This window comes from Typopeltis vanoorti, chromosome 9 (genome assembly GCF_054136105.1).
Source record: "Typopeltis vanoorti isolate ZY-2024b chromosome 9, IOZ_Tvanoo_1.0, whole genome shotgun sequence".
Lineage (NCBI taxonomy): Eukaryota > Metazoa > Arthropoda > Arachnida > Uropygi > Thelyphonidae > Typopeltis > Typopeltis vanoorti.
In genome coordinates, this window is record NC_143557.1 from 110,762,389 (window position 1) to 110,781,359 (window position 18,971).

General features: G+C 35.5%; 1 protein-coding gene across 3 annotated transcripts in view; it reads left to right on the top strand.

Annotated features, from left to right (window-relative positions):
- Nucleotides 1–18,971, top strand: part of LOC150103422 (E3 ubiquitin-protein ligase MARCHF6) — a 271,806-nt gene that overhangs the window by 151,476 nt on the left and 101,359 nt on the right. For all 3 annotated transcript variants that reach the window (XM_090397403.1, XM_090397402.1, XM_090397400.1), the window contains exons 14-15: nucleotides 1,695–1,846; nucleotides 14,333–14,516. In XM_090397403.1, coding sequence (XP_090253529.1) covers nucleotides 1,695–1,846; nucleotides 14,333–14,516 — 336 coding nt within the window. The remainder of the gene's footprint in view (nucleotides 1–1,694; nucleotides 1,847–14,332; nucleotides 14,517–18,971) is intronic.

An 18,971-nucleotide genomic window follows, 5' to 3' on the forward strand; every position in this document is an offset into this window, starting at 1 on the left:
CTGAATGGGAAGAGTGAAACATTTTATCCACAATTCTACCAATTTATTTTTTAAATTTTTGAATATGCGAACATATATCATTAAAGCATTTATTATTCTATATTTTCCTTGTAGCTCTCAACCAATCATCATTCTGTAATAACTTAACAAAGAGCTTTTTTTTTATTATTTCCAAAAAAATTTCCAAATGTATTATGTCCATAAATTCACCATTATTAATTTCTTTGATGGTGTAAAAAAAAACATTGTTGGCTTTTGACCCTCAGGTGAAGTAGTATTAGTCAGAAGTTGCTACTTCCTAGCTGGGGGGTCAGTGCAGGCTATCATCAATTTCTGAAATATAGCAGTTCCTGATATGGAGCAGACACCTGTGCAACTGCACCCTACCCGGTGGACATTTGCTGTAGTTGATCTTTGGACCTCCCCAGGGACGTGCTTATTTAATGGCAACACCATATGACATTATTATCTTACAGTTCTGTCATGTTTTGGTTTGAGAGACCTTGCCAAGTGCCACTCCGCTAACACAGCTTTCCAAGCTCTGTATGCTCTTCACACCACTTCATGTTGGTTCAAGGTAATGCGGGACTTGTATGTTGTCCTGCCAGGAAAACTATGTTGTGAGCCTCGGTTCTGAATGTTTTTGTGAAGATTCATGTTCCAGTTGATGCCTAGAGCTCTGCATTCAACATGTTGCCTGGTGAATGGTGCTATTTACATATTATCCTTCCTGGACCATAAGATCATGTTTAGTGATTGTGGCGTGTCATCCACTGTGGTAGCACTTGCAGTTGACTCCTTGCGCTTCCATCTCAGTATGGTATCACTGATTGTTGACCTGGGATGGTCCAATTTGTCAAACATGGCATGATGCACCTTGTCCATGGGGGCGTCTGTTGACTTCTTTCCAAACAGTGTATGTTATAAAACTGTATTGTTTTTATTAAGTAATTTTTAAAATTTTTTTACACAAAATTTGAAGTTTTTATATTGATTGATTTAACCCTTCACTCATGTCTGACTCTTGGTAACTTTGTAGACAAGTATTCTTGCCACACAATGCTTCCGATGAGATTTTTACAGGGTATTTCACCATTGCTCCCCTTCCCCCCAGCCCCATTTTATCTGGGCTTGGGACCAGCATATAGCTGATGAACGAAGCCTATGGCTGTAAATCTGTGTGTGTTCATGGGACCAGTTTGCCTGTTCTGAGGAATGAAAAAAACCTGAGTTCCTGGGTGAAAAAAAACTCTCTACTTCTGTATGAGACCAGCTAACTCATCTTTGGTCAAAAGAGACCAGATGAAGGTTCCTCATGTCATGGACGGGAATCAAACCCAGGCCTTTCCGACCAATGGACTTTGTCTATACTGACTGAGCTATGGAGTCTCAGTTTTTATATACATATTTACAAATGAAGACATTTGCAACACCGGGGATAACAATTTCTACAAACCTTTAATCTTTTCTGAACATGTGACTCAGTGGTGATGGGGCTGGACACCAGGGGCTTAAAAAAAAATCATGTTAAAGAAATTTTTTACTTCTAGTTTCTCTGAAACTAATAAAAAAAATTATGTAAATTATTTTTTACATAATTATCAGTAAATAGTATCATAAGCTATTCTTATGATACCTATTTCCTTTCCGTTTCTCAAACAGTACTGAATTATATGTGCTTCATATTATTGTAGATGATACATCTCTCCATTTTGCGCCACATTCGCAGATTTTTGGCATCGCTAATTACATTTGGAACTACAGTCCTTTTGATGGTATGGCTTCCCATAAGAATTATTGAAAGATTACTGCCAGGCTTTCTGCCATATAATGTAGTTTTATCAAGGTAAGTATTTAATTCTACTAAATATCATAAGTGCAAGAGATAATAAATTATAACAGAAAATTATTACTTGTAGGCTATGAATATATATACAGGGTGATCCAAAAGTAACAGAAAAAGTAAAAATTCAATAATTCGAAAAGTACAGACAGTAGCACAATGCAGTTTTCACAGAAATGCACAGAAAGACATGGATTTTTTTTTTTATAACAAAAAATTTTATTGCCAGAATAGTTACATTTGCCACCGACAGGTGGCACTTCAGTTGTCAGTAATTTGTTCATTGGCGCAGCACAGTTCGCAACGCAGCTAGGATTACAAATGTTCAATGTGACGGCCGTCAGATGTGGCACAGCATCGAAGAGGGTTTTAGCTGTAATTCCTGTCACATGATGGCGAATAGCTTCTTTCAACATGGCCAATGACGTCGGCCGACCTCTGTACACCTGTGACTTCAAGTAGCCCCATAACCAAAAGTCACAAGATGTAAGGTCTGGAGACCTTGATGGCCATTCGTGCGGGGAAAGGGTGACTGAGGACACTGTCATCGCCAAATGTTGATCGCAGCAGGTGCTGGACAGGACCTGTGATGTGTGGAGGCGCTCCATTCTGCATGAATGTTACACTATGGAGCACTTGCCTCTCTTGCAAGGAGGGAATGATCTCTTAGAATGGTCTCTTAAAAGCACTGCATAACGTTCGCGTGTGACAGAAACAGTTCGAAATGTACTGCTGTGGACTTCCTCAAAGAAAAAGGAGCCTATAATGAATGACGCAGTGAACCCGCACCACGCTGTCACCTTTGGCTGATGCAAAGGGGTTTCCACAATTTCCGGATCTGTTTAAATAGCGACAGGCAGCAGTTCCGGGACCACTACAGCGCCACCTGTCGGTGACAAATGTAACTATTCTGGCAATAAAATTTTTCATTATTAAAAAAAATCCCATGTCTTTCTGTGCATTTCTGTGAAAACCGCATCGTGCTACTGTCTATACTTTTCGAATGATTGAATTTTTACTTTTCTGTTACTTTTGGATTACCCTGTATATATATATATATATGCACTGTATTTTCCGGTATATAAGACGCACTTTTTTTACCTTAAAAATTCATCTTAACAATGAGGTGCGTCTTATATAATGAGGGTAAAGATTGTTTCCTCTTTTCAAAGTCATACGCACTCCCTTTTATGTTCCAAGATCTTTGTAGGCGGTTAATGGTTCAATCAAATTGATACGTGACTTCTAGCGCGTCATTGGCTAAGAACGGGGAGTCCCTATTCAAGTTTCATAATATCTTATCTGAGTAATCAGTTACCGATGTTTATCAGTATTGAGTTGACGTGTTGAGATATTTTGTATTCAGTTTGATATTTCCCTGTAGATTTTAGTGTTGGAAAAAAACAGGCGACATTTATATACTTCAAGTTACAAATTGCAGGTTGTAAAATATGTGGAAGAACACGGGAATAGGGAAGCTGAAAGACATTTTGGACCTCTGCCTACAGAAAAAACGATTAGAACTTGGCGTGGTCAGAAGGAGATTTTGTGCAATTTGCTTAATGAAAAGCGTGCGGAACGTGGAAAAAAGTGGCCAGAACTAGAGACTGATGTTTTGAAATGGGTGCAAGAAAATCGGCAAAATGGCATTCCCATTTCAACAAAAATGATTCGTACACATGCAGTCAAAGTAGCCTGTGAAGTTTTTTCCAGAAAATTGTATTAAATTTCTTGGGTGTGTCTTATACACCAGAAATTACAGTATATATTGTAACTTGTATTTACTCGGATTGTAGACATTATAAAATCATAATTTTACTGATAGGAACACTGAGATAAGGTAAGATAAAAACTAATTAAAACATGACTAGCTTTGTTGGAACACCGACTTCTTCAGGTGTATAAATTATCACAAAAACTGGAAAAAATAGCAAGATAAAACATAGACTTCTCATATAAATAAATTAGAAATAACAACAGTCAAATTTGAACTGGAGTCTGTGTGGCAGGTCTAGCGTGAGGCGTTAGTGAGTGGCAACTATCTTGAGAGTGCCAGAACTGAATCACTGCACTGTGTGAGTCAGGTAAGCTACTGCTTAGATTACTGTTCATGTGTGAGGGGTCCAGAACTATTTCTTTTGATTGTAAGATGCGTCTTTCTAGTTCGTTAGTGCATTTATGGTTATTAGCAGTAAGATTCCAGTCTATCTGGTGTTGACGCTCTTCTAAATTAGAGTTGGCAGAGAAAAGGACATGACTGGAGAGGGTGCTTGCACGGGTTCTTTTGTAAGATATATCACGTTGATGCTCTTCGAGAAGTAGTGAGACTGACTTATCAATTTTCCCATGATATGGTTTTCTGCAACTGCAGATGATTTTATAAACTCCCGGGAAATGAAGTTGGTTGTGTTTTGGCTTGGGGTTGAGTTGACTCAGGTAAGAACGAAGTTTTGGTAGGGTAGTGAAGTAGTTCTAATGTTAAATTTCTTCATAATTTTGGTGATAGAGAACTTACGAACGGTAATTGAATGTGTGCAATAGGATTAGAGTCGTCTTCTTGCCAAGGTTGGAGATGTGGGTATAGACGGTTAGTAATGCTTCGAGGTGAGTAGCCGTTGTTTAAGAAGGTGCTTTTGATGTGGTTAAGTTCTATTTGAAGATCTTCTTCTGAAATTAGAGATCTTGCCCGATGGGCCAGAGTGGAAATAATACTGGGTTTCTGCGAAGGGAAGTGATGAGAGGAGGCATGTAAGTATCATTCTGTGTGAGTTGTTTTCCGAAAAATCGAAAATTTTAGACAATCGGGCATCCTAGTGATCTTTAAATCTAGAAAGGCGAGGATGTTATCTCCAGTGTTAGCCCACATATTTCTAGAAGACTTCGAAGAAAGAGCTATTTCATGCGCTACATTAAAACCCAAACTGTGGCTGCGATACATGGATGATATCTTCCTCATCTGGGAATATAGTCAAGAGGACTTACAAACCTTCCTAGATCATTTGAATAATCGCTACCAAAACATCAAATTCATATCGTAACTAGAGATGAACGGTGTTCTTAGCTTTCTAAAATTAAGGATCACCAGGATCTTTAAATCTAGGGAACAGAAAGGGAACATGTTCCCTTTCTAGACTGCAACTGAACAAAATCAGCACAGGTATCTAATTCAGATAAAGGATTGCCTTCTTGTTTAAAGTAGTGTCAAAATTCAGCAATAAATTTCCTGGCTTCCTGGTTAGTCATTTGCTCATGTTCAGGTGTGTCATCCTCATTACTTTCCTTGTCTTCTAAGATCTTTAGGTGTTTTGTTGCGATTTATTCAATAATTCCATCCTCGCAATCTTCATTTCCATTTAACATTGAAGGCTATTGTCAATGCATAAAATCTCTTTGTAGTTTCTGACGTGTTGCAGTTCCAAATTGATTTAATTTTCATTACCAGTTCCTGGTCTGAATTCTTACAACCACAATGAGCAAAGAAGCTTTGAATTGTTTTGCTTCTTATTTCTCACCAACTATCTGCAACAAATTGTACTGCCTGTAAAGTGCTGACCTTTGCGCTGATTTCTTTGGCTGTTGAAGATAATGTCGGTAGATTTTCTTCAGTTGTTCAAGGATGTAGTGTATCGACATTCTGCAATACAATGTCTTCAAATTTTTAGTGATTCCCTGGGCAAGACCTGCATTTGGAAATTGGCGAAGCAGACGTAGAAAAACACAACGTTGAGCTGACTATTGAAGAGCCTACAAGAGTTAAGAAGAGAGCAAGAAAAAGAAAGGGATGAGGTGGAAAAGCAAATGTCTTCAGAGGATGAAGAAGACAGCAACAAAAAGGGAGCAATTCCAACAAGTGACGTAAAATAATCTTGCAGCACTGGGGTGAATTGCAAGAATTGGTTAACAAGTGGCATCCAAATCAAGGTGTTGTTTCTAGAGCCACCAGTATCTTCAATGACGATGTCATTAATCACTTTAGAAGGGTGTTAAGGAAATGACAGATTCAGTCAATGTTGGATAGGTTTTTTAAATCTCCCTCACCTAAGAGACAAAAAGAAGCAACTGATGACAAATCAAAAACTCCTGAACCACAAAACCAGCCACAAGAAAATTGATTTTTTTTTTCAATTTAATGGAAGATGATTTTCATACTAATCATGTAAAACCAAAGATTTCATAAATAAAAATTAATATGTAATAGTATACAAAATGTATATTTATAGTGTAAAAATGCCTCTTCTCACTCCTTCTCCATTTCTTTGCATTTTCTTCATTTAGTTGAGAATAGTTTATTTTTTTAATTTTTGAATCTGGGAACAGATTAATTGATTTCCCATAAGATATAATGGAAAATTGGATTTCGAGATACGAAATGCAGTCAGGAATGAATTCGTAAGTAGAGGTACTACTGTATATAAATATTTATAATTGGACCATCTTTGTTTATAGTTTTCTATATGTAAAGTCTGATCATTTTCCTTATTTGTGTGTATCAAATAAATGCCAAAATGCTAACTAGGTTCATCCTTAGGAAATGCTATTACTGATCTCAGACTCGAGTGTTCAGCTTGATGCAAAGAAATCCTATCTTAATTATTCTAGATTAAATCAGAAATTACTCCAGGTATATCCAGATAAATAATTTAATCAATTATTATATACAATAATTATATATAAACTTGTTTAATAAGTATATGCCAAAGCTGTTAAACTGCAGATTAATTTAACAAACTCATAATGAGAAAAACTTAGACCAAGAAATAACATCACAGTAATCCATCAGACTGCATTGCTTCAAATAAATTTTTGCTACTCCCAGCTCTTTTGAGTGGACTAAAGCAAAGTAGATAATTTATATTGATAGTTGTACTGCATTAACAGTTTTTCTCAGTTGTCCTTTCCTTTTTAACAATCTGAAAGCTGAGAGAGAAAGAGAATTTAACAGAAGGAACAAAATAGCAGTACCTTCTAGTCGAAGAGAGAATATTCATGAATGGAAACATTTATTATGAAGTGCATGGACATACAGTCTATTGAAGGCAACAGACATATTGCTACCTTTTAAAGTATTTCTAACAGGATTTCATTTTAATTAAAGAATGTAAAGTGTAACTGTTGATAATTCAATTCCTCTGACTAGCGATTAGAAGAGAAGAAAAATTATTTTAATATGTGTGCCTCTGTTATATGTGTATGCTATGTAAAAACTCATTTGTAAATGTTTTTATGCCTTAATTTTATGGAAAATCTAGATCTATATTACTATCAATACCATAACATCAGAATTCCCCCCTCACCACATACACCCCCCTCCCACTGCCTGTCTCTGCCAGCTGTTATTTTCCCAGCATTGCCAGTCGACATGTACTGCATGATGTTATACAAATTACATTGGTCACATATAGTTCTTCACTGATATGCTTGCCAGTATCACTGTCAACATGTGCCTTCATATAAGTAAATCTTCTTTCTCATCCATCGGGTTCTATCTCTGTCATCTCTTCTCTCTCTCTCTCTCTGAAGCTTGATAATTGTGACCTTTCCTTCAAAGACTGTAGCAAGTTCTTTTTGATCTACCTCTTGATTGTCTTCCTCCAATGATTCCATTCAAGACCTGTATCTGGTAATCTTTGAAAGGATATTCTCTGGAGTCCAAACCATCTTAATTGCTGTTTAAGAATTATAGCTGTGATATCGTCACTATAATTTGATTTGTTTTCGACTTGCTCATTTGTTTTGTGTTTTCATCAATGAGTCATTTATTTTTTCTTAAGCATTTCATTTCAAATACTCTGATTTTCTGTATTTTTTTTTGATTGAGTGTCCAAGTTTCAGCTCCATATATTGTTGTAGATATAATAATGGTTTTATAGCATTTTAGTTTGATGCTTTTTGAAATGCTGTTATTTTTCCATTTTTTGTTTAATTTACTCATTAGACCATCCTTTGTTAAGTCTGTATTTTACCGTTTTTGTGTTGTTGAGGTTGGGAATAATGAGACTGCCAAGATATGTAAATTGCTTTACTAGTTCAACTATATGATTTTCTAAGTATATTGAAATTTTTTCCTAATCTCTTTCTATTTTCATTAGTTTTGCTTAGATTGATTTTCATTCCAAAAGTTTTGCATTTTTCATTTAAAATTTTTATTGTTTTTTCAAATTGTTCTTTAGATTCTGCAAGAATAATAATATCGCCTGCATATTTGATGTGGTTGATATTTGTGCCATTTATTTATAGACCTGGTTCTTCAGCTATGGATTTGCATATTATCTTTGAAATAGATAATAAATAAATTTAGTGAGACTGGGCAACCCTGCAACTCCTTTTTCTACTTTGAATTTATCTGTTTTTATTTTATTAAGTTTGACAGTTGTTGCTTTGGTATCTTTATAATAATTTGTAATAAAGGTTTGTAGTTCTGAATTTAGTGTCATCGATTTTAAGATGTTTATCATTTTGTTCCTATCAATGGAATCAAATGCTTGTTTGAAGTCAATAAAACTGCAGTATATAGGTAAGTTGTATGCTCAGTACTTTTCAGCCAGGCTATTAACTCTAAAAATATGGTCTCTAGTAGATCTCCAAGGTCAGTCTTGATTCTATTTTGAATAATCCATGTAAAGATTTTATAGCCATGACTTAGCAATTATGGGTCTATAATTTTTACAAGGATATTACTGGTATTTCATCAGTATATAGTATTTGGTTAAAAAGTTCAAGCAGGAAATTGATGGCTGCTCCCATATTTTCCAGAGTTCAGTAGGGAAGTTCATCATAACCAGGTGATTTAGATAAGTTCATTTGGTTTATTGCATTCAGAATATCTTCTTTTATTATGAATGGTGCTTTTCTCTTTCTGTCTTTGTTCATGTTTTTCCAGTCTTCTTCCCTCTGGAAAAGTATCTGGTAATATTCTTTCAAACTTTTTTTTTTAATCTCTTGAATTGTTCCAGTTTCAATATTGTTTTTATCTTTCATTTTAGTGGTCTGTTTTAGGGTATTTTTGTTAATTATTTTATAATTTTATATACAGTCTTACTGTCATTCTTTTTTATTGGCTTCACACATTTTTGCTTTTTCTTCTAACCAAGCATTTTTAGCAGATCTGCACAGTCTATCTATTTTGTTTTTCAGCCTTATAATGTTGCTTATTTTCCACTGTAGTTTCTCTGTTCAGAATATTTTTTGCAACTCTTTTTTCTTCTAAAGTTTCTAAAATTTCTGTGGTTATCCATTCATATTTGCTCTAATTGTTGTGCCAAGTGTTTTTCTTGCAGCATTTACCATAACTTCCCTGCCCATTTTCCATGTATTTTCTACTTTGTCAAAGGTTATATTCTTTAATTCTGTTTCTATTATGTTTCTGTAGTTATTTTGTATAGTTATATCTCTCAGTTTTATGTTAATAATGTTGCTTAGTTTGCTATTTTTAAATTTCAACTTAACTTTTGCAGCTAGTAATTCATGATCAGAGTTGAAATCTGTTTACTTTTGTCTTTTTATATTTTGGATTGAGGATTTCCACTTATTTTTGATCAGAAGAAATAAACACAATTTTTAATCATACCATCTGGAGATGCCCATGTGTATTTTTGTGATGGTCTATGGAAAAACATGGTGTTTGAGATAGATTGTTATGGTTACAAATTCCAGCAGTCTTTTGCCTCACGTTTCTCTTGTCCACTCCAAATTTGCCCATCACATCTTTCATGTTTGGTGTAAATCTCCCTACCTTGGTGTTGAAGTCTCCCATTACTATTAGGATATCCTTTTTGTTTGTTTTGTCAATAAGGTCCTGTAGTTGCTGGTAGAAGTATCTAATTGTTCATCTTTATGTGATTGATCCAGAGCATAAATTTGGATAATTTTGAAAAAAAATCCTTTTTTTTTTCTTTTCCTTTAATCAAATTTTTATAATTTTTGGACCATGTGGTTCTATGGTTAAAGTGGAGTTCTGCAAGCTATTACTGATTAATATTGCAGCTCCTTCTCTGTGGGTGTTATCTTCTCTTCCTGAGTAAAATAGTTTTCTATTCTTTAAATTTACCATGCCTTCTCCTGGCCAGTGTGTTTCGGCAATACTTATATCCCACTTAATCCTCTCTAGCTCTTTCTCCATCAGTTTGGCGTTTCCTGGTTTAAGCACACTATAAGTAAATAACTTCATTAAAATATTATAATTTTTTAACTCTTCTGCTTTATCCAAAATCGGTAATTAGCCATGCAACAAGAATTTACTTTCAGTTTCAGAATCACTTTGCTATAGTGTAAACAAGTCCTTAACATATCAATATCGATCACATACATAGCCTAATTAGATAAATTCTTGATCACTTTTATATTATCAATATTTCACAACACATTATACATTACAATAAAATATATTTCATAAATAATGCTGTTTGTATTTCACTGGAATAAATGTTCACTATGAAATACACATATATAAGGTGACTGTTCTGGTCTGTATTATCACTAGATATGACTCAGTATCAACATATAGTCTCTGGTTGGAAAGTCCTAGGTTCAAATCCCATGTAAAATAGGAAGAATCTTAATAAGGACTTTTCAAGTGCAGGTGTTAGCCACTCTCATACAGGTAGGATTTTTCATCTCATAAAGTAGGTGGACTGGCCCTAGAATTGTATACAGATGATCATAATCATCATTATCATCATGCTTGTCAAGGATTTAGGCCTAGAGTGGCATGTTCTGGCCTTAGAAGTCATTGAATCTCTTAATCTCATCTGAACACAGGTGATTATAGTTGTTATTTCTCTTAAAATTAGTTTTTCATGACACAAGACATTAATCATTAAATTCAAATTTAAATGAAGTATTCAAAGCTAAATTCTAAACTAGAAAGGAGTGATGTTAGCATAGACAGTAGCTGACCACTGCTTTGTTGTGCTTGAATTTTGAGAAAGAACTAAATTTCCATTTTGTAGTCTTAACAAATTTACTGACAAATGTTTTTTCACTAAAATTAGATACTTGTACAGCTTACTATAAATATCACAATTGATATTGTATTTTTTTGTTTATAAGACAGATTACTTTAATTTTTTTTTTTTTAAACTTTTGTTCACCAACCAGTTCATGAGGAAATCATTCCCTGCTGCTAGTTCATAACCATATATCTATAGCTGGGTATCCTCCAGCTAACAGATAAGTATGGTATATCTAAATCTCTTAAAACAACTGAATAAGAGTATAAATTAAGAGTAAAATATAGTATTTCTGAGCTGAGTGGTTTTGCCATGCATTACTTTTCTAAGAAAGGAGACAGTTCTGATCACCTCTGTGATATTATTATTATTATTACGGGTGACTCCAGGGAATCCTTAGACTCATCGAGGGAGGCCCTAAACATCATGTCCACACAACTATACGACATTCTCACAGTATCTATCATACCTTGCCTTGAGCTCACTCACCGTCATAGCACCCACAACAAACTCTGGCAGCTTATTCCACTCATTTACCACTCTAAAAGTAAAGAACCCAGCTCTAATACCCCTGCTAACCACACTCTTACCCAGCTTCCATAGGTGTCCCCTAGTTCTCCCACCACCAGTCCTGATCTCAAAAATATCCTCTGAATTAATCCTATAGAAACCCTTTAGCAATTTGAATGTCTCAATCATATCTCCCCTTTTCCGCTATCAACTAATTTCTGCAACCCACAAATCTTCAACCTGTTCTCATATGGTTCATTCCATAGACCTGCTATCATCTTAGTCACTCGCCTCTGGATCCTCTCCACCTCCTCCCCATCAAGAAGGAACCTAGGTGACCAAATCTGGGCACAGTAGTTGAGATGAGGTCTTATCAAGGCTTGGTACAGATGTACAATAACTTGCTTGTCTCTGCTTGTGAAGGTATTTTTCAACAACCAAGTGAGCTGATTTAGCTACGTTTGCAATGTGCCCCCCCCCCCCCCAAAAAAAAAAAAACTTCATCTCCCTATCCACCAACACTCCCAAGTCCCTGGCCTCATCAATCTCCTGGAGTACAGTTCCACCAATGTGGTATACTGCTGCTAATCTTTTCACCCCAAAATGCATAACCTTACATTTTGTCACATTAAATTGACATCCATTCTCCTTAGCCCAGAACTCCAATCTATCCAAGTCATCCTGCAAGATTTTGACATCTTCTGCATTCACTATTGCCCTACCCAACTTTGCATCATCAGCGAACAAATGAACTGTTCCTCTTAGATCCTTCCCTATATTGTTAATGAACAAATTAAACAGCAGTGGTCCAAAAACAGAACCCTGCGACACACCACTAGTCAGAGGGGGTCTTTTGGACTCTACTCCTGAATAAACTACTCTGATATCTCTCCATCAACCACCCACCTATTCATCTCACCAACCCTATATCCATTCCCATATGTTGTAGTTTACGGATTAGAATTCCATGTGGTATCCTGTCAAATGCCTTTGCCAGGTCCAGCAGTATCACAATTCCCTTATCCAGTTCAGCCATCACCTTGTTATAAAACTTGAGTAAGTTACTGAGGCATGATCTACCCTTCACAAAGCCATGCTGTCCCCCGTACAGTATCTCATTTTCATCAACCCATTCCTGTATTTTTCCCTTGACTACTTTCTCCAAGACCTTGACAACGACTCCTGATATGCTGATCGGTCAGTAATTTGCAACCGTAGTCTTGGATCCTCCTTTATGCAGTGAAACTATTTTCCCCTCTTTCCACACCTTCGGGACTAAACCAGACCCGAGACTCAGATTAAACAACATGGTCAAGGGCACTGATAATTCCTTAGCCGCTTCATGCAAGATCTGCGCTGGTATACCATCCAATCCCACAGATGTATTCACATTAAGGTTCTGTAATAGACTATTCACCTCCACTTCATTCATCACAATTCCCGTATAAACTAATGGTTCCTTTATTTTTTCAATGTCACCACCTGGATGATATACTTTTGCAAAGTGCTTGCTCAGTAACTCTACTATATCGGCTGATTCAGTGACCTCCTTACCATCGTCATTCCTTAAAATCATTTTGCCGTGTACAGTTTTTTCCTTGCTTGCAGCATATTGAAAGAACTGTTTGGGATTCTCTTTAGCTTGCATAGCTAGTTTCCTTTCATAATCTGCTTTTGCTTTTTTTACCACACTCGTTACCCTTCTGGCCTGCACTTTATACCGTTCGTGTGCCTGCAGGTCACCTCTTTCTTTAAATTCCCTCCACAGTTGTTTCTTTTTTTGCAACTCAAGCTTAATGATGTTATTCATCAATTTAACCCTTACTTGTTTTACTATTTGGACCCTAGGTATACAATCAGCCATAACCTCCTGTAAATGCTCCTTGACCACATGCTTTCCTTTCCCGTGCTCTATCGACATCCAGCAGTACAACATCTATGTACAACAGCCCTTGCAGTTGTACATGCCATAGCACTGATCCAAGCAATCTCCTAAGCTTGTCATACTTGCCAGCACGGGAATTCCACATATACCCTGTCTTAATCGAAAATTCCACACCTTTAGCCATCTCCCAGGTCAAAACCTTATGATCACTCTCACCAGTAGGTGGCAACATGGTCATATTCATTACAGTCAAATTCTGAGATGCTATTACCAGGTCAAGCACTCTCACACCCCTGGTATTTTCAATTACATGCTGTCTCAGATAGTTATCCCTTAATAATTGAATAAAATCCATTTCCTTTCTCACATGTGTTTCCCATAATAATTACCCTCCTTCCACTCATTTCATTAATTTGTTTATGCATACTATCTCCACCATCTATTTCATCACCTGGTCTATAGCAGCACCCAACTGTATATTTTATTCTGCCAGTCTCAATCTCACACCAAATAGCCTCAAATGAGCTCTTTTCACTATCCTGCGATACAACTTCAATTCTTCTTGACTGCAGTTCATCAGCTATCATCAATAACACCCCTCCCCCATTTTATTCTCTCTGTCCCTCCTAAACACACTATAACCTACACATTCTATCCCACTGACTATATCATCTTCCGTCAGCCATGTTTCACTAATGCCAATAACCTGTGGCCAGGAAGAGCCAATCAATGAAGTATGTGATTTATCTATTTAAGCTCATTTCCTTTGTGTATCCATCTCTTCCTAAGTAACATCAGAAAGTCAAACTGTCAATTATTTCTGATGTACAAATTGCATTATCTGTAGCTTATAAGGTGTTATGCATTTCATCCAGCAAATTTACTTGGTTAACAAAATTCATCAAACATCAAATTAGTCATATGATTTAATGCAGCATGTTTGCCATCTAAACGTAATGTACTGGAGTAAGCATGATGAGAAGGTTTATTTGAAGGTTTAAAGCTACTCGAATAAATTTTAATTTCCTTGACTTTGTGTGACTAACATTCTGGTGGTTTGTGTTGAATTATCCATAATTGCGTAATGAATTTTGTTACATCTTAGTTGTATCGAATAATTACATGTGCATTTATTTTTTATTTTAGTGATACTGCAGTCAGTGAGCTGTCCCTGGAGCTAGTTCTTCTGCAGGTTGTTCTTCCTGCACTTCTTGAACAAGGACATACAAGACAGTGGCTTAAATCCTTTATAAGAACATGGTGTATTGGAGTGTCATATATATTAGACTTGAGGTCATACTTATTAGGAGATGTTCCCTTAGACCATGAGGTTAATATCACAGAATTTTATCTTACTCTCTCACCTTTTACTCCTGCTCTCCCTCACTTATTTATTCTTTAGTTTAAAAAATATTTCATTAAAAGAATATAGTTATGATAACTATATTCTTTTATTGTTTATTCACAGTGGCATATTTTGAGAAAAATAATACTGTTGTTTATTTAAAGCAAGTAAAGAATCATTCATAATGCAAATTTGCAAAGTTTTATTTCTTTATTGATAAAGGATTCATTTTGGTAGTCCTTTATTACCTTAAGAAAAATTCTGTAAATATATTTATACTTTGAAGTACTGAAAAATCATGATGCTCCTCAGTTTCATCATCATCAGATTTTAATCCTTATTTAGCTTCATGTATTTTCTACACTTAGTTGTTGCTGTGTTTTGCCCACCCTTTAAAGCATATACTATATCTGCTCAATCAAGTCTTTGTTTAGTTTTCACCATCTTTGTTTTACACTTTCACATAGATATGTTAATTAATATCCTTCATTTTAAACCCTATTAAATTCAACTTATAAGCCTAGTTGTTACAAAGGATGTGCTCAATCACCAAAAATATCTTAACTTTTTTTTTTTTTTTACAAGAATTTGTTTATGATAAACATCAAAAAGATATATAATAAGGTAGTGAAGGGGGAGGGGTAACTATTCAGAACACTAAAATTATGTTACAAATAGAACTTCAGATACGCACACACACACACACACACACACACACCCTCATATAGTCAACTATCAACAAGCCCATGAAGTAGTTTGTTATATCAGAAAGTTTGCTATGTGGATTTCATTTTGGTATTTGTGTAACTCTGGTCTTGGTGTTGTCACTTTCAGTAGTTTGTTATACTCTAGTGGTCTTTACTGTAGTGATCAGCTATACTTCAGTAATAGATCAACAGTTAGAATTATTGGATGTACAGGAAGATGGATTGAACATTAGTTCACAGATGCACTGAAAGAAGTATATTGCATACTTCTTTCACTGTTGTATAAAATCTGCATTGATGACATTTTTTAAAAAAATCAGAGGCATTATGCTCACCTCTTTACTCCATGCAGATGTTCTTTTTAAATAAATAAATTCTGGAAAAAAAAATCAGTTGGAATGTTTTCTGGTGAACAGTTTAGTGAGGAATAAAATTATACCCAAATGTGAAATCTAGAATCCTCCTTTTGATTTTCTTTAGCTTAAGGTTTCCTTTCCTGTTCATTTGCTATCTTCACCACTTTGCAAATTCTGAAAATCATTTTGACCTTTTCAACTTTAACTCCAAATCTTTCACTGTCTGCTGTCCAACTACCCAAATAGTGAAGTATTCTTAGGTGGCTTTAATATCCACAAATCCAATTGGCTTCCTTTTTCCAGTTCCACCAACTAGTCTGGAAGAGAGATGCCGAAGAAAGTATTTGCTGTAAATAGTGATCTCATGCAAATCTTCCATCTACCAACTGTATTTTCAGAATACCCTTGATCTTTTCTTAATCAGTTCTTCCAATACTGTAGAGGTTACCTTTTCATAGCCAGTCATGTCCTTTTGTCCTTTCATGATAGTACCAAGTAGAAGTAATTTTTGGGACTTTTCTTCTTTCTGCAGCCTTTTGCTTCCACTCTCCTAATCTGAGCATTTGCTCCAAGTGATGTACTAAAATATTTCTCGCTGTAATGAAGTTTTTCATACCTCACTCCATCATTTCCTACCCACTTTTCAAACTGTGGTTTAAAAGTTGACATACCAGTGACCAATTCAAGAAAAAAATTTCACATGTTGCAAGTGGCTTGATATATGAGCTCTAACCTACACCAAAGCCCACAACAAATCCAACCTGCCATCATTAAATCCAAATCCAACTTTGAAAGAACAAATGTAGAAAACAAAACTTGCTTCCATTCAAATGGCAGTTTTGCCGGCTGCTTCCTTGCATAGGTCATCAAGGGTAACTTCGGCCCATCTCTGCTTCCATTTCTTTATCACCCAGATACACCACTATGGCAATACTTGCAGATAAAGTTGGCCTCTGGACACCATTCTTCTCCTTCAACTCCTGCATAGATGACCAAATGAAATTGCTTCATTCCATTACCAGAAACTGTACACTATATGCCTCCTGTAGTCTTTAGTCAGAAAGTCATCAAAAGATACCAAAAAAAAAGTCTTCTTGTCCCAATAGTATCTCTCCCATTTGTATTCAGAAGTTCAGCTCCAAAACTAATACAAAGATAATATAGAACAAGGTATTAACCTGGTTCTATATTATCTTTGTTTTATACTCAGCTAGCATATATTTTATTACAACCCTATATTTAGCCTTTTTCAAAGGAGAAAAGAAAGTCTGCTGACCACTGCCCTTGCTTCAATCCTCTCTCAAAAATTAAAGGAGGTCATCAATGAATTTTTCCACTACACGAACACCCACTATTTAACCACTAACAATCATTATGTATTCCACCACTCTGGATCCACAGCAGAGTTCTTAGCCTATATCACCAACCTCTTGTAATGGAAAGATTTGAAGATAACCATGCTGTTGTTCTTGACATTTCCAGATCATTTGATCCATTTGCCATTTACCATCCTTTGATCTACTTTGCACTATGGTAACTGGTAATCACTTTTTTCCCCCCACTTTCTTCCAGTTGTCAACCAGACTGCATTTCTGTTTTTAACTAATGTCACAGATTTAGCTTCTTCTGACTTGTAAAGAAAGATCATTGTGACAAGATAGTGTTTTATTATTATTTTATTTTATTTAGCCAGTAGACATATGGGATCATTGGTTTACATGGCAGTGCCCTATGTTGATAAAGTAAACTTTACAACCACTAGTAGTTATTATAAGAAATTGGGTTTTAATTGATCATGAACAAGCAAAAAACATACAAAGAAACGCTGACACTTTATTGTTAATATTATAAGTTTCTCTTAGTTTTTTGTTTCTTTTTTTTCTGATAATTTGCCATTTTTCTTTTGATGAGACTAATCGTTGTTTCTTTCTAGATTTTTATATTTTGTTAATGATCAATTAAAACCCACATGTAATGACACTGTGGAAATGCACTCATGTGATCAAGGTCAGTAAAACATGTCTAATGCAGTTTACTATTTGTGGGAATTACAACCTTCCCTTCTCTGTGGAAGATCTTATCAAAAGACCCAACTTATTTTGGTTTCTGAAATCTGCATTTATTTTATTTTATTTTATTTTTTTGATGTGACTTCCACCCACAAAAGGTTTTAAACCTATAATACATTAGTGCCATGGGTAGGCTAAAGATTTTTTTTTTAATATAAAAGGAAACACACTGGGTTTTATTTCATCATAACAGTATAAAAATGAAAACCAACTAGTTTCACCACTAATACTTGTGGCTTCTTCTATGTTAGGATAAACAAAAAATACAAAAGGCTAACATGAACTATAACATTACTAAAATATATAAGACATGTAGGAACTGTTACAACATAAGTTGAAATGAAACCACATGGAACATGGGAGCTGACATGAGTTAGCTATTGTTCAGTGTTGTGTGCAGATAGTGCTGAAAAAGTTAGTCTGACATGCAGAAAAATCTAATGAGTGATTTTCTAATAGCAAACTGGATCATCCCTGAGTCCTGTTGAGTGTACTTTGTGAATGGTGGATGATCATGGGTGATTCTTTTATGTTACGAGCAGTGAAGTTGTCCTCTATGTAAGGCATGGAGCTCTTATTCCACTCAGTGTTATGATTCAGAAACTCTGAACTTGAATTTTTTTTTTCAAACACCTGAGACCTCCAACATGCAGGACGTTGGTCTCTCACACTATGAAGTAAAATTCATTTCCCAGTCAAATGCTTATCCCAACATTTATTTAGTTATTGTACCAGCCTTCATTTATTCATCATCATCAATTTCATGATATGTACTCTCAAGAGTTGTACAGAATACTATGGGAGTAATACATGATTAAGTTTGCATTATTACAAATCTCTTATCAAAACTTAGTCTACTTGTCAGCACTCCAATATTGTTGTATCTAATATTTTGGTCTTCTTAAGCATTTCTGACTGAATCAATACATGTAGATCTTTGGTTTCCTCTAGATTAGCAAATACCTGTTTTGCTAACCTCTCCTCTCCTACTCTGCTTAGCAACATATACTACCTTAGATTAGCTCTGCTCACACAATCTAATATCTTCATTTTTTAATACAATTCTGCCATTGATGCCATCTGTTCACTCCATTAGAATTCGAATCCCTCTGTGAGCATGAATGTTTGTGATTGTCTGTGAAAATATTAGTGGTGGGCAGATGGCATTGGTGTAGATGATGGTAGTTGGTGGATTGAGTGGTGGAGACAGAGTTGTAAAGCAGGTGCCCTCCCTTGATGAGTCCTTGGACTCCCTGGAGGTGTCACATAATAATAGTAATAATTCTTACCTTAAACCGTTAGTAGTCA